This window comes from Mobula birostris, chromosome 5 (genome assembly GCF_030028105.1).
Source record: "Mobula birostris isolate sMobBir1 chromosome 5, sMobBir1.hap1, whole genome shotgun sequence".
In the NCBI taxonomy this organism is placed as follows: Eukaryota; Metazoa; Chordata; class Chondrichthyes; order Myliobatiformes; family Myliobatidae; genus Mobula; species Mobula birostris.
The window spans coordinates 2,119,220-2,146,650 of record NC_092374.1 but is presented as its reverse complement, the minus strand read 5'-3'; the positions used below and the strand labels follow the sequence as shown (position 1 = coordinate 2,146,650).

The 27,431-nt window shown below is 44.6% G+C and overlaps 1 protein-coding gene across 1 annotated transcript in view; it reads left to right on the top strand.

The window, feature by feature from the left end:
* Positions 1-5,625: 5,625 nt before the first annotated feature.
* LOC140197492 (uncharacterized) overlaps positions 5,626-27,431 on the top strand; it is an 82,987-nt gene continuing 61,181 nt past the window's right edge. The window contains exon 1 of the mRNA XM_072257473.1: positions 5,626-5,701. Within this exon, the coding sequence (XP_072113574.1) occupies positions 5,626-5,701 (76 nt within the window). The remainder of the gene's footprint in view (positions 5,702-27,431) is intronic.

Below are 27,431 nucleotides of genomic sequence, written 5' to 3'. Positions count from 1 at the left end.
GTTCTGGCTGCACTTTGGCCCCGCGCTCCTCGTCTACAGGCACCCGGTACGGAAGGGGGTGGGCAAGAGGAGGATCTCCTGGTGAGCTTGGTCCTGGGCCTGGCCAAGATGGCCATTCACAGCTCTGGGTGGCGGAAGGTGGAGGGTACTGCCCGGGCCGACTGACTGCCTCTTTTCCGAGGATACATCCGTGCCCGGCTGTCCTTGGAGAGGGAGCACACGGTCGCGGTCACATTGGGGGACATCGTGAGCAGTGCCCCCCGGGGTATTGACTGCTTTATAGACGGTAGTAAACATATTTTAATTTGAGTGTACTTACTGTTTTTGTAAATATTGATTGTGTGTACCCTTGTGTATATTTGTTGTAAATAAACTTGATCCCACGTCTTTTACTTTCTGAAGGAGACTTGCATGGGGAACCTTATCAAATGCCTCACTGAAATCCATATACACTACATCCACTGCTCTACCTTCATCAATTTGTTTTGTTACATCCTCAAAGAATTCAATCAGGCTCGTAAGGCACAACCTGCCCTTGACAAAGCCAAGCTGACTATCCCTAATCAGATTCAGTCTCTCCAAGTGCTCATAAGCCCTGCCTCTCAGGATCTTCTCCAACAACTTGCTCACTACTGAATTAAGACTCTCAGGTATGATGTTGTGGCCATCACAGAATGGTGGTTGAAGGAAAATTGTAGTTGGGGGCTGAATGTCCCAAGTTACACATTATATCGGAGGGATAGGAAGGTAGGCGGAGGGCTGGGAAGGTAGGCTGAGGGATAGGAAAGTAGGCTGAGGGATGGTGTGGCTCTACTGGTGTAGAATGGCCTCAAGTTTGTAGAAAGATGTCACACTGGATCGGAAGATGTTGAATCCTTGTGGGCTGAGTTAAGAAACTGCAAGAGTAAAAGGACGTTCATTTCCTATTGGGTCAGGTGTCAGATCTCTTGGTGGGAGAGCATTTTGGAGGTGTGTATAGTGTGGAGGGATGTCAGAGTTTACAGCGGGACATTGATGGGATGCAGAACTGAGCTGAGAAATGGCAGATGGACTTCAACCCAGATAAGTGTGAAGTGGTTCATTTTGGTAGGTTAAATTTGAAGACAGAATATAATACGAATTGTAAGACTCTTTCCAGTGCGGAGGATCTTAGAGGTCTTGGGGTCCGTGTCCATTGGACACTCAAAGCTGCTGCGCAGGTCTACACTGTTGTTAAGAAGGCGTATGGTGTGTTGGCATTCATCAACCGTGGGACTGAGTTTAAGAGTCATGAGGGAGGACTTTGGTCAGACCCCACTAGGAAGGATGTGGATACTATAGAGAGAGTTCACAGGTTTTCAAGGCCGTTGCCTGGATTGGAGGGCGTACCTTATGACAGGGGACCTCAAACTTTTGCGCACCGCAGACCGGTTTAATATTGACAATATTCTTGCGGACCGGCCGATGGGGAGGGTGGGTGTTCAAGTTCAACAGGGCATGACAGGGAATGAGGAAAGGTGCAGCTGACTCATATCGTTTCATATCACCAAATCATATCATTTCCTCGTCACCCAGTGGCACATGCCCGGTGGTTAGGGACCACTGCCTTATGAGAATAGGTTGAGTGAACTTGGCCTTTACTCCTTGGAGTGACAGAGGATGAGAAGTGACCTGATAGAGGTGTATAAGATGATGAGAGGCATTGATCGTGTGGATAGTCAGAGGCTTTTTCCCAGGGCTGAAATGGCTTAAAGGAGGGGGCACAGTTTTAAGGTGCTGGGGAGTAGGTACAGAGGAGATGTCAGAGGTAAGTTTTTTCACACAGAGTGGTGAGTGCGTGGAATGGGTTGCCTGTGACAGTGGTGGAGGCGGAAACGATAGGGTCTTTTAAGAGCCTCTTAGATAGGTACATGAAGCTTGAAAAATAGAGGGCTATGCACTAGGGAAATTCAAGGCAGTCTCCAGAGTAGGTTACATGGTCGGTACAACACTGTGGGCCAAATGGCCTGTAACATGCTGTAGATTTTTATGTTCTCATGAGGTACGCCCTCCAATCCAGGCAACATCCTTGTAAATCTCTACACCCTCTCTATAGTATCCACATCCTTCCTGTACAGGTTCATTTCCCAATAGCAGATCAAGTACAGCCTCTCCTCTAGCTGGCTTATCTACATATTGTGTCTGGAAACCTTCCTGAACACACCTAACAAACTCCATCCCATCAAAACCCCTTGCGCTAAGCAGATGCCTATCAACATTAGGAACATTAAAATCTTCGATTACAACAACCCTATTATTATTGCTCCATTCCACTACCTCTGATTAGCAATGCCACGCCCCACCTCTTTAGCCTCCCTCTCTGCTCTTTTTGAAACACCTAAAGCCCGGCACACTCAGCAGCCATTCCTGCCCGAGGCATCCCGGATTCGGCAGCACAGCAGATACAGCAATTGCGATCGTGAATATGCACGTGTCAGCTAATTATTTCATTGTGATTGTATTTGACTCCATTCATTCTGTCGTAGTGCTTGTTGAGACTTGGACACAGCACAGCAACGCTTCACTCCCTGTTTGCATTCAGCCTTGCTTGAGAAACTGGACTGTCGAGTCAACTGACTCTGAAGACTGGAAGTACTGGTCTAATGTTTAGTTGTTCTTTTCAGCCCCAGCGTAGACTTCATTTTCCATTTGAGAGTTTTAGTTAACAGCCCTGTTTGGCCCAGTGTTTATTGTTTTCTTTTCCCTTTAACACTGTTCGCATGAAAGTCTGTGAACTATCGACCCTCTTCAGTCTCTCTCACTCCGTACTTGGGTCATATCCGGACTGGGTGACACTAAATCTCTGTAATGGGGACAACATCGCAGTTCCACATATTGCTCCACACTCTAAGTTCATCGGCCTTATTTATGACACTCCTTGCATTAAAATAGACACATCTCAAACCATCAGGCTGAGTGCATCTTTGCTCTATCATCTGTCTATCCTTCCTCACAAACTCCCTACAAACTGTCTCTACTTGTGCACCATCCGCCCCATCTTCTGCCTCTGTACTTCGGTTCCCACCCCTCCCTCCAATTCCAGTTTAAACCCTCCCCAATAGCATTAGCAAACCTCCTTTCCAGGATATTGGTTCCCCTCCAGTTCAGGTGCAACCCGTCCCACTTGTACAGCTCACCCCTTCCCCAGAAAAGGTCCCAATCATCCAGGAACTTGAAACCCTGCCTCCTGTACCATCTCCTCAGCCAGTCATTCGCCTGTGCTATCTTCCTGTTCTGACCTTCACTATCTCGTGGCACTGGGAGTAATCTGGAGATTACCGCCTTGGAGATCCTGCTCTTCAGCCTCCTAACTCCCTAAGCTTACTGCGCAGGACGACATTGGTACCAACATGTACCACAACCTCTGGCTGCTCACCCTCCCCTTCAAGAATATTCTGCACTCGCTCAGAGACATCCTGGACCCTAGCACCCAGGAGGCAACACACTATCCTTGTTTCTTGCTGCTGCAGAATCTCCTATCTGTGCCCCTAACTATCGAGTCCCCTATGTCTATTGCTCCATCTAACTTCACCCGACCCTTCTGAGGCTCAGAACTGACTACAGGTGTTATTGGTCTGGCTGCTGCTGCCTTGCCCAGATAGGTCACCCCTTCAACAGATTCCAAAGGGGTAAACCTGTTGCTGAGGGGAAAGGCCACAGGGGGACCCTGCACTGACTTCTTTCTCCCTTTACCTCTGTGCTGTTCACTCATCTACTCCCTGAATTGAGTGTCACCACCTGCTCAAAAGCCGTATCTGTCAAATGCTCCGCCTCCCGGATGATCCTAAGTTCATCCAACTGCAGCTCCAGCTCCTTAATGCCGTCTTTCAGGAGCTGGAGTCGGCTGCACTTCCCACAGACGTAGTCATCAGGTTCCATCAGTTCCCACATCGGACAGGAGGAGCATTCACTGTCCTATCTGCCTCCCGTCCGCACTGTACCACAGGAAACCACGACCAAATCAGCAATCACAAAAGGAAAAACCTACCCTTCTTCCCTGTTTCTTTGGCCTCAGTCAAAGCCTCTAAGTTCCCACTTGGACTCTGGCCCCCACTACAACGATGGCAGCTCAGAATGGCCCTCAGACAGACACATCACAGCTTTCCCCCTGAAGGAAGAAAAGGGAAGACAGGCAGAGTGATAGGGTTTTGGTATTGAATTGTAATCATGCTCTTCGGTGGCTGTTCACCAGATTTACAAATAACACATGGCCTTGCAAGGAGCCAGGGTCAGGGATATGTTGGCCGGCTGCAGGACAGTCTAGAGGGGCCCGGATCAGCTGGTGACTATGTTAGTACGAAGACGTGGGTAGAAAATGGGATGAGGTAGATGTGAACTTAAGGAGTTGGAAGGTAAACTAAAAGCAGGGCCCAGAAGGTTGTATATTAGGATTACTTGCCGTGCTACAGCAGGGAGGGATTTAGTTTCTTGAGTACCTGTTCCGGGGATGGTGAGACCTGTACAAGCAGGATGGGTTGCACCTGCTCAAGACCAGAGCCATTCCCCGATGCTGGTTGGGAAAATTTAAAGGGGAATGGCAGCGGGATGGGGACAGAGCAAGAATTCCGCGGAGGAAATAAAGATAGAGACAATGACGGAACTAAAATCAAGAAGGTTGGAGGGCAAGTGAGATCATGGGCGAGAGGCAAACTTTATAATAATGCTAAACTGACAGAATATTAAAGGAGCAAACTCAGAGGCATTCTGTCTTAGAGAGTCACAATCAGACTGATTTCTATGATTTGGAATTGGGGAATTAAATATCAACATAAGTGATTGAAGATCTGGAATAAAGAGCTGCAGGAATTCGTGAAGCATCTTTTGACAGGTGACGTTTCGAATCAAGACCCTTCATCAAACTGGCTCCAAGTCTGGTGTGGAAATAAATCTTCCCCAATAGGAATGTGAAGAGATCTCATGGAAACTTACAAAATTCTATAGGAACGGGCAGATTGGATGCAAGAAGATGTTTTTGTGGGCTGGGGAATTCAGAGCAGAGATCCCACTGTAAGGATAGGGGGTAAAACACGTGGGATTGAGATGACGGAAGATTGCTTCCCCAAGGAAAGTGGTGAACTTGTAGAATTCTTCATCACAAATAGAAGTTGAATCTGGACAGATGAAGGAATGAGGAAAGAAGCTGGAACAACATATTGAATGGAGGAACAGTCTCCCCTACTACTTTCCTGAGATCTCACCCAGACGCTGTGTGGAACCTGGAACTCACGGCCTGAAGGGGTGGCAGAGGAGGACAGACTTACTAAAGTGACAACCTGAGTACCGTACCTAGACAAACTCTGGTTCAGTTGCTGGCAAATAGGATTTGTACAGTTGAGTATCTGACCATCAGCCTGGATGTTGAGCGAAAGGGCCTGTCTCTCCAGCTCAGGGAGCTGCCCCCAGTCTTCACGTGATATCGCTGGGTATGGCATTGCTGCTGGTGTGATTGTCTTGGAACAGTTAATGTTTCGTTGATGGGTTGTTCTTTCTCACTTCCTGCCTGTTCAGTGCTGGTACGTGTGAGGTTTCGTATAGCCACGGTGATCGGACTGATTCAGTGCTGGTACGTGTGAGGTTTCGTGTAGCCACAGTGATCGGCCTCTTCACATGGAGTCTGTCAGCAGCACCATCCTGACATTGTTGGTGACGAGCACAATCCTACAGTTGGGCTCCCCAAGGCGGGGTAAGTTCCTCTGTGTAATCCCATGGCTATTGGACAGGGCCCAGGATGAGGTGGCAGGTCCCAGTTTGTGAATTCAGCTGTTTTTACTGAGGCCCAGAGTATTCTCAGAATAGGAGGCTGTTCAGCCCTTTCACCAGTCTCCCCGGCCCCTTCTCCTGACGATGAATCCAATCTAGATGTTAATGATAACTCCTCGTGCCACATAATGTGCTGAGATGAAATGAGTGTGCAGCAGGAGGGATGGCGTTTGGCAGGGAGAGCTTTAGATATCTGAGAACTGGAACATCAGGAGCCGGGAGACCTGTACGACTTGAATGGGGTCACCTCAGCAGGACTGGGATCAGTATCTTTACAGGGTGTGTAGCTGTGCTGGGATCAATTCCTTTACAGGGGTGGGTAGGTTTGCTGGCGTAATTGCAGAGAGTTTGAAGTCGCTCCACAATGGATGAAACCTGTCAGGCAAAGCGGGAAGGAGAAGCTAGAAAAATAGGTGAAAGAAATTAAAAGAGAAATAAAGGAATTAAAGAACTGAAAAATATAAAAATAATAGATTAGATGTGTTGTGTTTGCATTTAAGGTAACTCACTAATTTCACAATAGGGGTAAATGAGTACAATGTAGTTGCTACTGGCGAAACGCGGCTACGGAGCGCTCAAAGCTGCAATCTGAATGTTCCAGCTGTTGGGCATTTAGAAAGGAACGGCCAAAAGAGGGTGAGACGGAATTATAATCGCGGTGAGACGGAATTATAATCGGGGTGTAATGGAATAATAATTAGGGTGAGACAGAATTATAGTCGGGGTGAGACGGAATTATAGTCGGGGTGAGACGGAATTATAATTAGGGTGAGACGGAATTATAATCGGGGTGAGAGGGAATTATAATTGGGGTGTGATGGAATAATAATTAGGGCAAGATGGAATTATAATCGGGGTGAGAAAGGATCTTGGCTTGACAGATCATGATGTAGAATTCAAATCGACTGTATTTGTGTCGAGCAAAGAAATCGAAAAGGGCAGAAAATCTTGGTTGCCGTTCTTCATGGGTCTTCAAATAGTTGTTGTGATATTTAGCATGGCATAAAGCAGGGAACTCGATAGGTATGTGACTGAGCTGATGAGGTCGTCAGGGATTCTTCGCTCCACAAAGACGAGAGAAACGTGAGCAAAGATGGAGGGTCAATCGTGGTATACACAATGATTTACTGATCCGTACGTCCAGGAGTGAACAAGGGAGAGCACAATGTGATGGAATGTGTTATTCAAAGCTCCATGCGTGGTCAGTATCTTAACCCTAAACAGACAAATACTGAAGTACGAGAGGATATTTGATTGCCGTAGTTTGGGAGAACACATTGAAAGGGACGCAGTCAACTGAATTGAAGGTACTTTGAGCATTCAATAATAGCATTTAGCATTTTAAAGTATAATACAGATGCTGCAAGAGATACATACTCCTTTCAAACCCAACAGAAACAACTACTAATCTGTGGCTGTCTAGAGAAATAAAAGATAATCTTAAATTACAGGAAGAGACTTGTGAAGTTGCCCAAAATAGCAGTAGACTCGAGTGTTGGGAGCGTTGTAGAACTCATCAAAGGAGAATCTTGAAATTGATTAAAAAATGCAAGATAAAAATGAGTGACAGCAACCCGATGAAAACATGAAAATAGGTAGTAAGAACTGGGACTGGGGTTATGGAGAGAACATTGAAGGGACTGGGGTTATGGAGAGAATGGTGAAGAGTCTGGGGTTATGGAGAGAATGGTGAAGAGTCTGGGGTTATGGAGAGAATGGGGAAAGGACTGGGAATATGGCAAGACCATAAGACATAGGAGCAGAAATTAGGCTATCTGGCCCATCGTGTCTGCTCTGCCATTCATGGCTGATTCTTTTAATTCTCCTCCTCAACTCTTTTTTCCGGTCTTCTCCCCTTAACCTTTAATTCAATATCCAATCAAGAACTTACCAATTTCTGCCTTAAATACACCCAGCGACTTGGCCTCCACAGCTGCACGTGGCAACAAATTCCACAAATTCACCCCCTCTGCCTGAAGAAGTGTCTCCGCATCTGTTTTGAATGGACACCCTTTTATCCTGAGGCTGTCCCTCTTGTCCTAGACTCCCCCACCATGGGAAACATCCTTTCCACATCTACTCTCTCTAGGCCTTTCAACATTCCGAAGGTTTCCTTTCTTTCTTTTCAAATCTTTTTATTGTTCTATTATACAAAAGAAATAACACGAGTACATTGAAGTAACAACACTTACAATGTCTCAAAAAAGGCATTATCTTAAAGATTGAAAAAAAATTTGTGATAACAAAAAAAAACCTACTAAGCAGAAAAAGTGGGGAAAGAACCCCATTAGGCGTACAACCCTGGAGCCATGCGTCATTCAAAAAGCTTCTAAAAATAAACCAAACCGCCAGCAAGAAAAGAAAATATACCAAAAAATTTACAATTTGGAAATAATCTATCAATTAGCTCAAATGATAATAACAAGCAAATGAGCCCCATCTTTTCTCAAAATCAAATAAAGGTTCAACTTCCAATTTTCTCCGAACTAAGACATAGCATCACTTGAGAGAACCATTGTGACAAAGTGGGAGCTGATGTATCCTTCCACTTCAACAAAATGGCCCTCCTAGCTATCAATGTAACAAATGTTGGTCAGACAAGAAATGCCATGAATATTTTGAGGAATTATTCCAAAAAGCACAGTTAATTTATTAGGTTGTAAATTAATTTTAAGTGCTTTAGAAATTGTTGAAAAAACTGACTTCCAGAACTATTCCAATATAGAACTAGACCAGAGCATATGTGTCAGTGTAGCTATCTCAGTTTTACATATATCACAATAACTATCAACATTAGAAAATATTTTAGAAAGTCTCTCCTTCATCAAATGATAACGATGTATAATTTTAAATTGAATCAGTGAATGGCTAGCACAAATTGAAGAAGAGTTAACCAACTTCAAAATCCGCGTCCAATCCTCTGTCATAAAAATCAAATTGAGTTCCTTTCCCCAATCCTGTTTAATCTTAGATAAAGGACGCTTATCTCATTGTAATAATAAATTATAAATTCTTCCAATAGAACCCTTGATCGAAGGGTTCATATTCATAATAGTATCTAACAGGTTAGCCTCCAATACGCAAGGAAAATTACTGAAATATTTTTGTAAAAAATGTCTAACTTGAAGGTATTGCAGGAAGTGTGAGTATGAAAGAGAATATTTATCAATTAATTGTTCAAAAGACATCAATCTATCTTCTTTAAATAAATCCAAAAAAAGAATTAATACCTTTATTTTTCCAAAGTAAAAAAATTGGATCACTCAAAGAAGGCTTAAAAAAGTAATTTTGATAAATTAAACTACAAAGTTTAAATTTTTTAAGATTAAAAAAATTGCGGAACTGGAGCTAAATTTGTAAAGAATACTTAATCACAGGATATAGATTTAAATTAGCAACTTTAGCTAATTGTATAGGCAAAGCAGCTCCCAATAACGAGGTTAAATAAAACTGTTTTACAACTTTCAGTTCCAGGTCTACCCAAATTGGCCGATCACTCTTATCAACCCAAAAAGACATGTATCGCACATTAACAGCCCTATAGTACATTCTTAAATTAGGCAAAGCAAGACCTCCATCCTTTTTCAATTTTCGTAAGTGGCATTTACTAATTCTTGGTCTTTTATTATTCCAAATAAAAGATAAAATAATAGAATCAATCCGATCAATAAACTTCCTAGTCAAAAAAAGGGATATTCTGAAATAAATATAAAAATTTTGGTAAAATCATCGTTTCAACTATATGAATATGACCAACAAGTGAAAATGTAAGTGGACTCCATCTACTAAGTAAATACTTCATAGAGTCTACTAAAGGAAAAAAATTGGCTTTATAAAGATCCTTATTTTTTTTAGTTATTATGATACCTAAATACCTAAAAGAATCCGTGACTTTAAAAGGAGTACTATCATATATAGATACAGAATCATTTAAAGGAAACAATTCACTTTTACTGAAATTTATTTTATATCCTGAAAAATCTCGAAATTCATTGAATAATTTTAGCAAGGCAGGAATAGATTCGTCAGGATTAGATATATAAACCAATAAATCGTCGGCGTAAAGAGAGATTTTATGCATGGTCTTGTTCACATAAATCCCATGGATATTTTTAGCCTCACAAAGAGCAATAGCAAGGGGTTCTAATATAAAATTAAATAAGAAAGGACTTAATGGACGGCCTTGCCTTGTCCCCCGTGAAAGCTGAAAAAAAGGAGACTTACAATTGTTAGTGACAACAGTAGCAATAGGGGCTTTATATATCATTTTAATCCAAGTATTAAAATTAGCACCAAAGCCAAGTTTCTCTAAAGCATTGAATAAATATTTCCATTCCACTCGGTCGAACGATTTTTCAGCATCCAAAGATACAGCACATTGTGGAGTTTTCGAAGAGGACGAATATATAATGTTAAATAGTCTCCAAACATTTGAAAAAGAAGAGCAACCCTTTATAAAGCCTGTTTGATCTTTAAAAATAATTTTACCCAAAATATTCTCCAACCGATTGGCCATTATCTTTGACAGAATCTTAGCGTCAGCGTTCAGTAATGAAATCGGTCTATATGAAGCACAGGCAGTGGGATCTTTATCTCTTTTAAGAATTAAAGAAATAGAAGCCTCATAAAAAGTAGATTCTTTCACAAAAGAATCCTTAAACATTTCCAACATATACGGAGAAAGCAACTTTCCAATTTTTTATAAAATTCTCCAGGATAACCATCAAGTCCTGGGGATTTACCAGATTGCATTGAAAAAAATAGCTTCATGAATTTCGGCTTCAGTGATTTGAGCGTCGAGAGTTTTTTTCATCTTCAGCCGAGATTTTAAGAAAAGCAATCTTTCGTTAAAAAAAAGCATTCATTTCAGAGGAATCTAATGAACATTGAAATTTATAAAGTTCAGGATAAAAATCTTGAAAAATCTTATTAATTTCTTCATATTCCTGAGCCAAGGTACCACCTTTCCTATGAATTTTCAAAATTTGCTTTTTGGCTGTAGTCATTTTTAATTGAGATGTGAGCAGTTTATTATTTTTATCTCCAAACATATAAAATTGGCTCTTTAACTTAAGCAAATAACTTTCAATGGGATGAGTTAATAACAGGTTATATTGTGATTGAAGTTCCACCCTTTGTTTAAGTTAATCAATATTGGGGGAATTGCATAGATATTATCTAAATCCTTAATTTGTTTTGAAATTCTATCTAATTCTGCTTTAGTCTGTTTTTTAAGCTTAGCTGAATAAGAAATGATCTCAATGAGAACTGTACTGTTCTATGTTCTATCTCCCGCCTTGATATGTGTCTCTTGAGCAAAAATTATATCAGGTTGGAATCGGTTAATAATTTTAAGTCTTTTTTCATTTAATAGGATGATTCCAGCCACATACATTCCAACGTGTTATATTAATCCATTTAAATACCATACTATAATTTTATTCTACTTTATATACGCACATAGCACATACCAATACAGGATGACCAAAAATGGCGGCGATGAAGAATACAACCACATAAAAGACACGCATGCTCCGGAACCACCCATGGGAAAAAGCCCCTAACTCTAATCCCACCTCCCTACCCGAAAGCCCAAGAAAAAGGCAAGCAACCTATGACAGAGTTCCATCTGTATTTTCTTTCCCTCCCCAGTTAGTAGAAAGAGTAGAGTGACCTTGTAAAAAAGACAATAAAGTCTCAGTAAAGAAAAGCACTTACATTCCATCATCTAATGAACAAGAAAAACCAAAATAATGTTATCTCTTAGAGAGAAAATCCAGCGCCATCTTTAAGTTTAACATTAACTCCTTAAAAAAACTTTAAATTCAATTATAAAATGTTATAATAAAACAGAAAAAAATTAATAGTATATTTGACCCAGCTGAATTTTCAAAAATACTAATTAATAATATCATAAGTAATTAAACCCTCCCAATATATATATATAAAGCCCTGTTAGTAGGAAGAAACTACCAATTAGTTGATTAAACAAAAAAACATCAAACCAGGTATTAGAATAAAAGAACAAATCCCCTTATCTTCTTTTCTCAGTCGAATCTTCAGATAATCATTTAGACAGTCATACTTGAGCCATAAATCTTCTTTCCAAAGGAAAACCAATAATATACAAAAATGAACAAATCTCCTTATCTTCTTTTATTAGCCTCTCAATGAAATATACAAATGACCTTCATAAATTTTCTTTCCGAAATGCGAATAATATACAGGTAGCCAAACAGCCTTTCAGATAGTTCGTTCAGCAGCGGTGTCAGTAACAGCAGCGGGTATAGCCTGAGCAAAGTCCACTGCAGCTTTTGGATCAAAAAAAGTACGAGGAGGAGAATTAGCAGGAAAAACTTTAATTCTTGTCGGATACCTCAGAGAGGGAAACAGTTTCTTATCATATGCTTGTTTTGTTACCAGGGCAAATTTTGATCTTTGTTCCATTACCTCTCTTGGGTAATCTTCATAAAAACGGAGCTCAGACTCCATAAATCTAAAAACTCTCTGTTTTCTTGCCTGTCGCATTATTTGATCTTTAATTTTAAAGTGAGGAAAACAAACCAGAACAGATCTTGGTTTACTAGAATCCTTCAATTTCGAAGTAAACGCCCTGTGTGCCCTTTCTATAGCAGGCGGCTTTAATAAAATGGTAGGAAATAAAGTGTGGAAAAGCATACCAAAGTAAGCAGTTAAATTTCCATCTTCAGCTCCTTCTTGCAGCCCAACAATTTGTATATTCTTTCGGCAAGACCTACTTTCCAGGTCTATAATCTGATTTTGATATCTTTCCAAACCAGTTGTAGCTTCAGACAACTTTTACTTAGTTATCTTCAATTCTTCTTCATGTGTAGTAACTTGAGTTTCCTGGTCTTTAAGTTTTCCCAGAAAAGACTTCATTTCATTACTATTCTTTTCCAGTTGGTCTTTAATTGATCCATTCTGATCCTTAATTGAATGCAGTGTCCGAACGATATCTTCAGCCCTCGATGGCATTTCATCAGATCTTTCCTTTAGCACCTTTCCTTTCCCATTACCTTTATCACTAGGTTCAGGTAAATTCTTCCCACTTCTCGTAGACATAGACATATTGTTCCCCCTCAAGAATCAGCAAATAAAAATTTTTAATTCGGAGTTTAAACTGGGGGAAGAGAAAGAAAACTAAGAGCAGCACAAAATTACTGCTGCTCCATATGCAGACGGGGACGGTCTCCCAAAAGATTTCCATGAGTTCCCCACTCATCCTTCTGAATTCCAGTGAGTACAGACCCAGAGCCATCAAACGTTCCTCATATGATAACCCTTTCATTCCTGGAATCATCCTTGTGAACCTCCTCTGGACCCTCTCCAATGCCAGCACATCTTTTCTAAGACAAGGAGCCCAAACCTGTTCACAATCCTCAAGGTGAGGCCTCACCAGTGCCTTATACATCATGTCCCTGCTCTTGTATTCTAGACCTCATGAAATGAAAGCTAACATTGAATTTCCCTTCCTCACCGCTGACTCAACCTGCAAGTTAAACTTCAGGGGATTTTCTCCCCGTTTATAAAATGGTCCGCACATTTATTTCTACTACCAAAGTGCATGACCACGTATCTTCCAACGTTGTATTTCATTTGCCACTTTCTTGCCCATTCTCCTTACCTGTCTAAGTCCTTACTTGTTTCCTCAACACTACATGCCCCTCCACCAATCTTTGTATCTGTCATGTTCCGGTCCATGAAGTCTGTATTCCAGTTCACGGTCCGGTCCATAGTTCCTTGTTCCGGGGTTTCTGGTTTTCCCCAGAATCATGTAGGCACATGTTTCTCGTTTTGGGGCTGAGACATAAATACCTCTGCAAATGAGGGATTCCCTGCTGGACTGTCCAGTTCCCCTCCCTGTCTTTTCCCCCTCACCTGGCTCTCTGGCTGGATACCTCGCCTGCACCACTGTCTAGTTCAATCGCCAATGCAGAGATGGAACTGTCTGTTGTTCTTCGGTGTTCATCACTTCTTGTCTTCTCCTCTGTGGGGTAAGTCAGGCTGTTCTGCTGTTGCCCTGCAGGAGGATCTGTCTTGTCTTGTCTTTGCCTCTGTTGGGTAAGTCTGGCTGTTCTGCTGTTACCTGATGGATGGTCCTATCCCACCTTGGTGTGGAGATGAAGTTGAGTCCAGGCTTGTCTCAGTATAAGTCCCGGCTCTGAGTCTATGTACTGAACTGTCTCATGTTGGTGTTGTGTTGAAGATGAGTCCTGGCTTTTCAAAGGATAAGTCCCAGCTCCATGTTGATGCATATTTCCCAGTATGTCTCCGAGCTCCAGCCTCTGAGTTATCAGCTTCTGCATTTCAAGAGCCGAGACCCCAAGCCTCAAGAGCTGAGACCCCAAGCCTGTCTCCAAGCCTTCAGCCTCGAGACCCTAGCCACATCCTGTCCTGTAGTCATGTCATATCCGTGCCTGGTTCTGGGGGCCAAACCTGAGGCAAGACCCAAGTTCTGGGTCCTTGTTCAGTCTCTGGCTTGGAGCCCAAGCCCAGGCTCCTAGTTCATATTTCCTTGTCTGGGTTCCCTGTTTCTTGTCCATGTCCTAGTACAGGTCTGGCATCCTTGTCCTGTTCCTAGTACTTCAGTGTCTGTGTCTTGCATTTGGGTGCATTCCCAACACCCACATTGTGACAGTATCATCTGCAAACTTGACAACAAAGCCATCTATTCCATCATCTAAATTACTGATACACAGCATAAAAAGCAGCCCCAACATTGACCCCTGTGGAACACCACTAGTCACTGGCAACCAACCAGAAAAGGATCCTTTTATTCCCACTCACTGCCTGCTACCAATCAGTCAATGCTCTAACTGTGCTAGTAACTTCCCTGTAATACCATGGGCTCTTAATTTGGTAAGCAGTCTCGTGTGTGGCACCTTGTCAAAGGCCTTCTGAAAGTCCGAATATACAACATCCACTACATCTCCCTTGTCTAGCCTACTTGTAATCTCCTCAAGGAATTCCAGCAGGTTCGTCAGGCAGGATTTTCCATTAAGGAAACCATGTTGACTTTATCCTATCTTGTCCTGTGTCAGCAAATACTTCATGACCTCATCCTTAACAACTGACTCCAACATCTTCCCAACCACTGAGGTCAGACGAACTGGTCTATAATTTTCTTTCTGCTGCCTTCCTCCTTTCTTAAAGAGTGGAGTGACATTTGCAATTTTCCAGTTCTCCAGAACCATGACAATGATTCTTGAAAGATCAGTGCTCTGTCATGGTCCGGATCAGGTTTCCTTTATATTTACTTTGTTTGTTACAATCCGGACTGTTGACTCCCTGTTTCCCTTTGGTTCCCTGTTTTCCCGTGTTCCTCGGGATTGGTCATTAGAGGCAATTTACTCTCGGCTGGACCGGCAGTTTGTAAGTCTCCGGGTTCAGCCGTTCTGCGTGCGAGCCAATATCATCTGGCCGGAGCAAGCCCGGTCTCCTCCTGGAGCAAGTGCCAGAAAGCTGCCTTCCCTTGCCAGAGCGGGTCAGTCAAAGTTCACCCACCAGGGTGAGTCGAGAGCTCGCCGCGGTTTGGAGCGTATTTGTGCCCAGTTATAGTTCTGTCCATCGTTGTGTGGTCTCCGTATCCTTGTCCTGCGTCTAAAAGGGGTCCCAGCCCTGTACCCTGGAAGGGTCCTGACCCTGTGTCAAGTAGAGTCCTGACTCCGTCCTGTGTCTAAGGAGGATTCCTGGCTCAGTGTTTTATGTCCTGTGTCTAAGTCTGTCCCGTGAATAAGAAGAGTCCTGACTCCGGAGGTTTCAAGCATCGAGTCCTGGCTCCGAGTTCTGTGATTCCAAGTCCCAGCCTAGCCCAGGGCCCGAGTCCTTGTCCCTTACGCTATTCCCGCTTCCGCTTTGCTCTCCTTGTAATGAGTGTAATGGCCTGTGCCCCAACTGAAGCCATTCTGGTAATAAGTGGTTAACAGTTGTCAGTCCGTCTAGTATTACTGAGAGCCTTACAAGAGCAATAAGCTCAATTTAGTTAACCTCACAAGACATGATTGGGTCCACCCTTGCTCCCCACCGTGTGACATGCTAATGCTTCCACAATCTCTAACACTATCTCTTTCAGAACCCCAGGGTACCGTTCATCAGATCCAGGTGACTTGTGTACCCTTAGGTCTTCCAAATTTCTGGGCACCTTCTCCCTTGTAATAGTAACTACACTCACCTCTCTTTCCTCACACACTGGAACATCTGTCATCAATGATGCCCTCACTCGCATCTCCTCCATTTCCTGCACTTGGGCTCTCACCCCATCCTCCCACCACCACAACAGGGACAGAGTTCCCCTTGTCCTCACCTACCACCCTGTTAGCCTCCGGATCCAGCACATTATCCTCCGCAACTTCCACCATGTTCAACAGGACCCCACCACAAACACATCTTTCCCTCTCCATCCCTCTCCGCTTTCCACATGGATCGGTCCCTCTGCGACTCCCTGGTCCACACGTCCCTCCCCACGGATCTCCCACCCGGCACTTATCCCTGTAAGCACAAGTGCTACACCTGTCCTTACATCTCCTCTCTTGCCTCCATTCAGGGCCCCAAACAGTCCTTCCAGGTGAGGCAACACTTCACCTGTGAGTCTGTTGGGGTCACCTATTGCATCCGATGCTCCCGGTGCGGCCTCCTCTACATCGGTGAAACCCGACGCAGATTGGGGGACCACTTCGTCGAGCACCTCCACTCCGTCCGCCACAACAGACAGGATCTCCCGGTTGCCACCCACTTCAACTCTGCTTCACATTCCCGTTCGGATATGTCCATACATGGCCTCCTCTACTGCCATGATGAGGCTAAACTCAGGTTGGAGGAGCAACACCTCATATACAGTCTAGGTAGTCTCCAGCCCCTTGGTATGAACATAGAATTCTCCAATTTCTGGTAATTCCCTCCCCCTCCCTTCCTCTATCCCTATTTCACTCTGCCCCCTCCCCCAGCTGTCTATCACCTCCCTCATGGTTCCACCTCCTTCTACTACCCATTGTGTTTTCCCCTATTCTTTCTTCACCTTTCCTGCCTATCACCTCGCTGCTTACCCTCCCCCCTCCCCACCCCTTTATCTTTTCCCTTCCTGGTTCTTCACCTGGAACCTACCAGCCTTCTCCTTCCCACCCTCCCCCCACCTTCTTCATAGGGCCTCTGCCCCTTCCCCCTACAGTACTGACGAAGGGTTCCAGCCCAAAACGTTGACTGATCGTTTCCACGAATGCTACCCGACCTGCTGAGTTCCTCCAGCGTGTTGAGTGTTGCTTTGATCCCAGCATCTGCAGATTATTTTGTGTTCTGGAACATCTGACACACTGCTGTGTCTTCCACAGTGAAGACTGAAGGGAAATACACATTTAGTTTATCTGCCATCTTCTGTACCCTGATTTGATTTCTCTAGCTTCATTTTTTAGTGGTCCTATATCCACTCTCATCTATTATTTAATTTATATATACACTCCAGTTCCCATCCCCTGCAAAATTAGTTTAAACCCTCCCCAACAGTTCTAACAAACCCGCCATCGAGTTTTCATCTCCCTAGAAGAGATCACAATGATCCCAGAAGCTGAAGTCCTGCTGCCTGCACCAGCTCCTCAGATCATCCTGTTCCCACCCTCACCGGCAGCGATCCAGAGATGATTATCCTGGTGGTCCCGCGTCTCAACTCTCTGCCTTGCTCTTTAAATTCTCTGCTCAGGACCTCATTGCTTTTCCTTCCTTTGTCACTGGTACCGATCAGTCAGTCAGTGGGTGCTGTCCCGAATCCGGGATTGGCAGCTATGCACCTCCATCCTCTTCGATCTTGCGACAGCACCGAGTGCAGCCTCTCCTCCAGTTTGTTCTCGCTGGCTGCCTTGGCACCGCCTGCTGCTGCCCCCGCCGAACTCGAGCCCAAGGCCGTGTCGGCCTCCAGCCGCGGCCGCTTCTTCGAGCTCGGCCCTTCCTTAGGCGGAGGCCTTGGGCAGGTCCAGGCCCAAGTTCATCATGTCTCTTGTAACTGGGTGCATAGCGTACGATTCATAGATACGTGGTGAGGCTTTAATCTCTTCCACGGAAGATGGCCGTTGGCTCACAAGGAGCTCATCCGCCCTTTGTCAGGTCTTGTTTTTTTCAGTCCTGGGTGTCCGCACACCCTCCTCACCAGACTAAGTCCAGTGGGGGAGCCGGCCCAAGTCGCTGACCACTCGACCACGGCCCCCGGCTAAGCGTCGGGCACCCGCCCCCCCCCCCCACCGAATCTCTCCGAGCGACCGGCGCCTGGCCGAAAACCATGGTGGAGTGGCCAGTGACCAAACCGGAAATGGTACCACAGCACCGATATGTACCAAGATATCTGGCTGCTCTCCCTCCCCCTCCAAAATGCTGTGAACATGATCCAAGACATCCTTGACCCTGGCACCTGGGAGGCAACACACCATCCGAGTGTCCACTGACATCCACAGAATCTCCTGTCTGTTCCTCTAAACTACTGAATCCCCTATCACTACAGCTCCCCTCATCTCCCTCTTTCCTGTCTGCACCTCGGACCCACACTCACTGCCAGTAACCTGGTCTTCAGAGCATTCCCATGGGAGATCATCCCCCACAACCATCTCCAAACCGTTATACTTCTTAATAGATTCAACTTTATTGTCAGTGTGCCGAGTACAGATACAAAGCCAATGAAACGCAGTTAGCATCGAACCAGAGATGTAAAGAATAGTGTTATTTACAGAATAACTGCAATAAGAAGTAAGTGCTACAGCACACAAATATAAAAGCACTGAGACAGTCCAATATGGGTGTAATACTGCTTGGCGCTGTGATGTGAGGTTCAGCAGTGTCACAGCCTCAGGGAAGAAGCTCTTCCTGTGTCTGCTGGTGCGGGAGCAGAGGCTCCTGTAGAGCCTACCGGATGGAAGGAGAGTGAAAAGTCCATGGTTGGGGTGAGATGCATCATTCAAGGTACTGGCACAGGGGTGCCCTGCGGTAACTGCCCATTCACATCTCCATTCTTTCTCCTGACAATCGCCCAGCTTCCACCTCCAGCAATTTAGAATCTGATTCTGCTAGCTCAGTCTCCATCTTAGTATCAGATTCTACCATGTTACAGTTTGGTGGATGAGGTCCACAGCCTCAGGCCTGAGGAGCAGAGGCTGGCTCAGCTCTCAGAGCAGGAGTGGGGTCAATCACAAGTAGGGTGTCTGTAACTAGCACCGAGCTCCTGGGCGAAGGCGAGGAAGGTGGGGGAGAGCGGAAATCGCGCGCACATCAGAGAGACCATGAGATGGTATCAGAGCTGATGAAAACAGCACGGTGGGGGAGGGAACAGTTTCCGCTGCATTCGTCAGAGACGCAGACCAAGCCGCAAGCTCACTCAGCACCTGTTGTTGGACCCAGCGAGAGGCTGAGCTGGGCATTGACACCATAGTACAGGCCATTCTGCCCAACAGCTCCCTGCTGGCCTCTTCCGACCCTTTTCATCACCCCACCAAGACACAGGGAGGAGATCAAAGAGGGAGTGGAGTGATGTAATGGATGAGTGGGAGAGAAAGTGGGGTGTGGGAGGGGAAGGGAGCAGATGTCGTGGTGTTGGAGAAGGGAGAGAAGCTGGTGACTCAGAGCCTGGTACCCCGGGCCAAAGCAGGAAGGGCATTGATGGGAGGGGAACTGGTGTCTCAGGTCCCGGTGCTCTGAGGGAGAGAAAGAAGGGGGCATCACAAGTAGATGGAGTCTTAAAGAAAGCTTTTGGTACATTGGCCTTCATAAGTCGAAGTATTGAGTAGAGGAGGTGGGATGTTCTGTTGAAATTTACAAGGACATTGCCAGGTTTGGAGGATCTGAGTTATAAGAGCTTGAATAGTTTAGGACTTTATATCTTGGAACATAGAAGATTGAGAGGAGATTTGATAGAAGTATACAAAATTATGAGGGGTAAATGCAAGCAGGCTTTCCCCACTGATGTTGAGTGGGACTACAACTGGAGGTCATGGGTTAAGGGTGAAAGGTGAAATGTTTAAGCAGAACATGAGGGGAAATATCTTCACTCAGAGGGTAGTGAGAGTGTGGAATGAGCTGCCAGCACAAGTGGTGCATGCAAGCTCGATTTCAACATTTAAGAGAAGTTTGGATTGGTACGTGGATACTAGGGATATGGAGGGCTATGGTCCCAGTGCAGGTCAATGGGGGTAGGCAGTATAAATGGCTTGGCATGGACTAGATGGGCCAAAGGTCTGTTTCTGTATTGTACTTTTCTCTAACTCTGACTTCCTGAAAATTGGAATGTAGCAAATATCATCTTCATCATCATGTGCCATGTCGTGGCAGATGTAACCCCATCATAAAAAGATTCAGAATGGCCTTTTCTGTACAGGACAGAGGGTAGTCTTCACCATTCATCAACAGAACTAGGTTAGGAAACTCACCATGGAACTCTTAATTAAACAAAACTCACTTTATTGTCTCTGCACAAACAACAATGTAACTATGTTGACGCCAGGCCAAAAACTTAGGACATGAATTCTGCTGATCCCTCTGTACCAATATTTACCCAGACCACTTTTCCAATTTATAGCACTGAAATAGGGGATCTCCCATTGGGCAAATGAATAATCCTTTCTTCTCCAAGCTCCTGACATGGGGGTTCTTCATCACAATGGTTAGTCTCCGGAGTTGTCACTACTTTGCTTTTGAAGCCTCTGCTTTTGTATTCATTCCTTACCAGTTGAAATGTTGCATATCAGTGCTAGTGGCTATGGGTCATCTGACACATTCTCATTGGACGTAGTCCAAGAGCTACACATCTTCATGCCTTAGGTGACTTTTTTTGTTCTCTTCAACTCTGGTTCAAACCAGCCCAACCAAGTCACTCAGACACTGGGCCGAGATAACAAGATTACTTCTGCAAACCTGCCATTTTAAACAATACACAGTAGAATATCTCAGGTTTAGCAAGTCAGTAACAAATTCATTGCATCCACATTCAATTGCTCTGATTAGATGATCCCAGAGCAAGAATCAGTTCCCACACAGTTCACAAGTTGGGGGCTGCAGAACAGCTTCACAAATTGGCAGCCTCCACTCCTTCAACCACATGGCAAGAAGAAAGACAATTGGTTTGTCGATTTCCACGGCCCTTGATCCATTCAAGTTTGATGTTTTCTTCCATATTTTAATTCCTCCATGGCCAACAGCAGTGGTCACTGGGATGTATTCCGGCCGGACATCTGTGACTATTAATGTTCTACAGCAATCCATACTGGGAACTTAGCTGCCTGGGGTATATACAAGTAACTTGGATGAAAACGTAGATGGGTGAGTTAGTAAGTTTGCAAATGTTATGAAGATTGTTGGTGCTGTGGATAGCATAGGGGGCTGGCAAAGGATGCAGTCAGATGTTGTTCAGTTGTGCATAAGGATGGAGAAATGGCAGATGATGTTTAATTCCACCCAAATGTGCAATGGAATGTTTCATTGTGTGAGATAATTATAAAGGGGAAGTATACTGTTAATGGTAACAGAACATACAAAAATCTACAGATGCTGGAAATCCAAGGCAAAGTTTGCAGACAATATGAAGATAGGTGGAGGGGTAGGTAGTTTGGAGGAAGTAGCGAGGCCACAAAAGGACTTATACAGATTAGGAGAATGGGCGAAGAAATGGCAGATAGAATACAGTGTCAGGAAAGTGTATGGTCATTCACTTTGGAAGAGGAAATGAAAGGGTTGACTATTTTTAAGCGGAGGGAAAATACAGAAAACGGAAGCTCAAAGGGATTTGGGAGTCCTTGTGCAGGATTCCCTAAAGGTTAATCTGCAGGTTGAGTCTGTGGTGAGGAAGGTAAATGCAATGTTAGCATTCATTTCAAGAGGACTACAATATAACAGCAAGGATGTAATGCTTAGGCTTTGTAAAGCACTGGTGAGGCCTCACTTACAGTATTGTGTGCAGATTTAGGCACCTTACTTTAGAAAGGATATGCTGAGACTGGAGAGGGTTCAAAGGAGGTTCACAAAAATTATTCCAGGAATGAATAGCTTGTCATATGAAGAGTGTTTGATGGCTCTGGGCTTGAATCGATGGACTGGAATTCAGAAGAATGTGTAACCTCATTGAAACCTATCAAACAGTGAAAGGCCTTGATAGAGTGGATGTGGAGAGGATGTTTCCTACGGTGGGAGAGTCTAAGACCAGAGGGTACAGTCTCAGAATAGAGGGCTGTCCTTTTAGAATGGAGATAAGGAGGAATTTCTTTAGCCAGAGAGTGGTGAATCTGTGGAATTTTTGCCACAGGCAGCTGCAGAGGTCAAGTTTTTAATTTATATTTAAGACAGGTTGCTAGATTCTTGATTGGTCAGGGCATGAAGCGTTACTGGGGGAAGGCAGGAGAAAGGGGCTGAGGGGAAAACTGGTCAGCCATGATGAAATGTGGAGCAGGCTTGATGGGCCAAATGGCCTAATTCTGCTCCTATATCTTATGGTTTTAAATGGACAAAATGCTGGAGGAACTCAATAGGTCAGGCAGCATCTGTGTAAATGAATAAACGGTTGAGTATAGTACTGATGAAGGACTTGGTTTGGAGGATGTGAAGAGGGTGCAGAAGAAGTCTACCAAGATGCTGCCTGGATTAGAGGGCATGTGGTATAACAAGAGGATGGACAAACTTTGGTTGTTGTCCCTGAAATGGGCAAGCCTTAGAAGACAGCTCACTGACATTCGTAAGATTATGAGAGGCACAGACTGGAGAGCCAATATATTCTCCCACTACCTTACTTCCCACTTTTCTATTTTCTATATATGATTTATAATTAAATTTTTAATATTTACTAATTTTTTACTATTTTTAATATTTGTAATCCAGGGAGTGGGAAGTGCAAAATCAAATATCGCTGTGATGATTGTACGTTCCGGTACCAATTGTTTGGCGAGAATAAAGTATAAAGTAAATAAATGTCTAATACCAGAGGAGACACATTTAAGGTAGTGCTGAAGAAGAATCTTGGCCCAAAACGTCAGCTGTTTATTCATTTCCATAGATGCTGTCTGATCTGCTGAGTTCCTCCATTATTCTGTGTGTGTGTAACTTGGACTTCCAGCTCTGCAGAATTTCTTGTGTTTAAGTTCAAAGGAGATGTGCAGGGCAAGTTTTATTTTCATGGAGTGTTCTGGTGGTGGAGGCAACAGGATAGGGGCATTGAAGAGATTTTAAATAGGCATGGGAATATGTGGAAATGGGAGGATATACACATTGTGAAGGCAGAGGGATTAGTTCAATTGGTCATTTAATCCTTAATTTAGTTTGACACAGCACTGTGGGCGAAGGATTGTTCCAGCATTGTACTGTTTAATGTTCTATGTTCAGTCAAGAGAGCTCATGTGCATCAGAGTTGTCAAAAGAAAGCAGAATGCAGAATCACTAACACAGGAAATTCTTCAGATGCTGGAAATCCAGAGCAACACACAAAATGCTGGAGCAACTCAGGAGGTCAGGTAGCATCGATGAAAATGAATAAACAGTCAACGTTTCAGCTGAGACCTTTAGACCATAAGACACAGGAACAGAATTAGGCCATTCAGCCCATCGAGCCTGATCCGTCATTCCATCATGGTTGAACCAGGATCCCAGTCAACCCCATACACCTGTCGTCTTGCCATATGCTCTGATGCCCTGACTGATCAGCTTCCACCTTAAATATAACCACGGACTTGGACCCCACCACAGTCTGTGGCAGAGCATTCCACAGATTCACCACTCTCTGGTTAAAAATAATTCCTTGTTACCTCCATTCTAAATGGTCATCCCCTCAATCTGACACTGTACTCTATAGTTCTGGGTACCTCCACCATAGGAAACATCCACCCTCTCTAGTCCTTTCAACATTCGGTAGATCTCAAAGAGAGCCCCCTGCAATCTGCTAAATTCCAGTGAGTACAGACCCAAAGCTGCTAAAATGCTCCTCATGTTAACCCCTTCATTCCCGGAATCATCCTCGTGAAGTTCCTCTGGACTCTCCAATGACAGCACATCTTTTCAAAGATACGGGGCCCAAAACTGTTCACAATACTCCAAGTGCGGCCTGACTACTGTCTTATAAAGCCTCAGCATTATCTCCTTGCTTTTATATTCGATTCCCCTTGTAATAAATGCCAACATTGCATTTGCCTTCTTTACCACAGACTCAACCTGTGAATTAACCTTCTGGGAGTCTTGCATGAGGACTCCCAAGTCCCTCTGCACCTCTGATGTTTGAACCTTCTCCCGATTTACATAATAGTCCATACGATTGTTCTTTTTATCAAAAGCATTATCATACTTTTCCCAGCTCTGTATCCATTTGCTACTTTTTGCCCATTCTTCCAATCTGTCTAAGTCCTGCTGCAATCGTGTTGCTTCCTCAGTACTACCTACCCCTCCACCAATCTTCATATCATCTGCAAACTTTGCCACAAAGCCATCAGTTCCATTATTTAAGTAGCTGACAAGCAATGTGAAAAGTTGTGGTCCCAATACTGACCCCTGAGGAACACCACTAGTCACTGGCAGCCAACCAGAAAAGGCCCCTTTTATCCCCACTCGCTGCCTCCTGTCTGTCAGCCATTCCTCTATCCATGCCAGTATCTTTCCATTACGCCATGGGATTTTGTCTTGTTAAGCAGCCTCACATGCAGCATCTTGTCAAACACCTTCTGAAAATCCAAGTAAATGACATCCACTGCCTCTCCTTTGTCCACCCTGCTTGTTACTTCCTCAAAGAACTCCAACAGATTTGTCAGGCAAGATTTCCCTTCACAGAAACCATGCTGACTTTGACTTATTTTATCATTAGTCTCCAAGTACCCTGAAAACTCATCCCTAATAAAGGACTCCAACACTTTCCTCTAAAGTTAGGCTAACTGGCCTATAATTTCCTTTCACCTTTCTCCCTTCTTGAAGAGTGGAGTGACATTTTCAATCTTCCAGTCCCCCAGGACCATGCCAGAATCAAGTGATTCTTCAACGATCATGACCAATGCATCTGTTATCTCTTCAGGAACCCCTCTCAGGACTCTGGGATGTAGTCCATCTGATCCAGGTGACTTATCCTCATCAGGCTGCTTAACAAGATCAAATCCTATGGCATTACAGGGAAGATACTGGCATGGATAGAGGAATGGCTGACAGGCAGGAGGCAGTGAATGGGAATAGAAGGAGCCTTTTCTGGTTGGCTGCCAGTGACTCGTGCTGTTCCACAGAGGTCAGTGTTGGGACTGTTTCTTTTTGTGCTGTATATCAATGATTTAGATGATGGAATAAATGGCTTTGTTGCCAAGTTTGCAGATGATATGAAGATTGGTGAAGGGGCAGGTAGTGTTGAGGAACCAGGTGGGCTGCAGAAGGAATGAGACAGATTAGGAGAATGGACAAGAGAACGGCAAATAAAATACAATGTTGGAAAATGCATGGTCATGCACCAGTCCTGAGACACCAGCTCCCCTCCCCTTTCTTCCCTTCAACCCCTTCCCTCTCTGCCCTGGAGTACCAGGCCCTGAGTAACCGTCTTCTCTCCCTTCCCCTCCTACACCACTCTTTCTCTCCTGCTCCTCCATTACATCACTCCACCCCCTCTTTGATCTCCTCCCGTGGCTTGGTGGGGTGATGAAAAGGGTCGGAAGGGGCCGGCAGGGAACTGTTGGGCTGAATGGCCTGTACTATGGTGTCAAGGCCCAGCTCAGCCTCTCGCTGGGTCCAACAACAGGTGCTGAGTGAGCTTGCGGCTTGGTCTGCGTCTCTGACGAATGCAGCGGAAACTGTTCCCTCCCCCACCGTGCTGTTTTCGTCAGCTCTGATACCATCTCATGGTCTCTCTGATGTGCGCGCGATTTCCGCTCTCCCCCACCTTCCTCGCCTTCGCCCAGGAGCTCGGTGCAAGTTACAGACACCCTACTTGTGATTGACCCCACTCCTGCTCTGAGGGCTGAGTCTGGAGACCTCACTCCACATTCCTCCCACTCTCAATAAGCCAAGTCTCATGAAGAGCTGTGGGTCTCGTGAACAGTAGTGGACTCGGCCTAATACATCACAGGTATCACTCCCCACCACTGATAATGTATACAGGAGATACTGCCTCAGGAAAGTAGCATTCGTTGTCAAGGCAGCCCCACCATCCAAGCCATGCCTTCTCACAGCTACCATTTGGCAGCAGGTTAGTGAGTTAGTTACTGCCCATTTATCCACTGACATTTAGATAGATAGATATACTTTATTGATCCCGAGGGAAATTGGGTTTCGTTACAGCCGCACCAACCAAGAATAGAGCGTAAATATAGCAATACAAAAACCACAAACAATCAAACAACAAAATGCAAACTATGCCAGATGGAATTAAGTCCAGGACCAGCCTATTGGCTCAGGGTGCCTGACACTCCACGGGAGGAGCTGCAAGTTCGATGGCCACAGGCAGGAATGACCTCCCGTGCCGCCCAGTGTTGTATCTCGGTGGAATTCATTAGGGCAGCAATGAAGGTTCCCCATCTCCGTCTGTCCTTGGCCATCTTCTCCATTGTGCCACAGGTGGGGTTCAGGGTCTCCCTCTCTGTCTCTACGGTATGGCACCAAGTTGTGTTTGGTCTTTCATGTTTTCTCCAACCTTTCGGGTTCCATTGAGGTGCTGTCTTAATGATGGATTTGGCCTCTCTGTTCATCACGTGCCCAATCCATCTCCATCATTTCCTCATGATGATTGTAGCCACGTTCTCTTGGTAACTCTGAAGGAGTATGGCATGGTTGGACAAGACAATAGACAATAGGTGCAGGAGTAGGCCATTCAGCCCTTTGAGCCAGCACCGCCATTCACTGTGATCATAGCTGATCATCCACAGTCAGTATCCAGTTCCTGCCTTATCCCCATAACCTTTGATTCCACTATCTTCAAGAGCTCTATCCATCTCTTTTTTGAAAGCATCCAGAGACTTGGCCTCCACAGCCTTCTGGGGCAGAGTATTCCATATATTCATCACACTCTGGGTGGAAAAACTTTTTCCTCAACTCCGTTCTAAATGCCCTACCCCTTATTCTTAAACTGTGGCCTCTGGTTCTGGACTCACCTATCAGCAATACAAAAACCACAAACAATCAAACAACAAAATGCAAACTATGCCAGATGGAAAAAAGTCCAGGACCAGTCTATTGGCTCAGGGTGTCTGACCCTCCACGGGAGGAGCTGCACGTTCGATCGCCACAGGCAGGAACGACCTCCCGTGCCGCCAAGTGTTGTATCACGGTGGAATGTGGCCGAAGTCCAACAGTGAAAAGTTCAATATCCAGTCTGCAAACACATTCCTCGATCGTAATATGCCCCGGATTGCACCATCCGTTGTTAGCCAGAACAGTAAGCACCCAACTCCTTTACGCTTACCGTTTTCCTAACTTGGCCTTATTTAGATAATAATCTGCCTTCCTGTTCTTGCCACCGAAGTGGATGACCTCACATTTATCCACATTAAACTGCATCTGCCCACTCACCCAGCCTGTCCAAGTCACCCTGCCTTCTCATAACATCCTCCTCACATTTCACACTGCCACCCAGCTTTGTGTCATCGGCAAATTTGCTAATGTTACTTTTAATTCCCTCATCTAAATCATTAATATATATTGTAAACAGCTTTTTTTGCATAAAATCT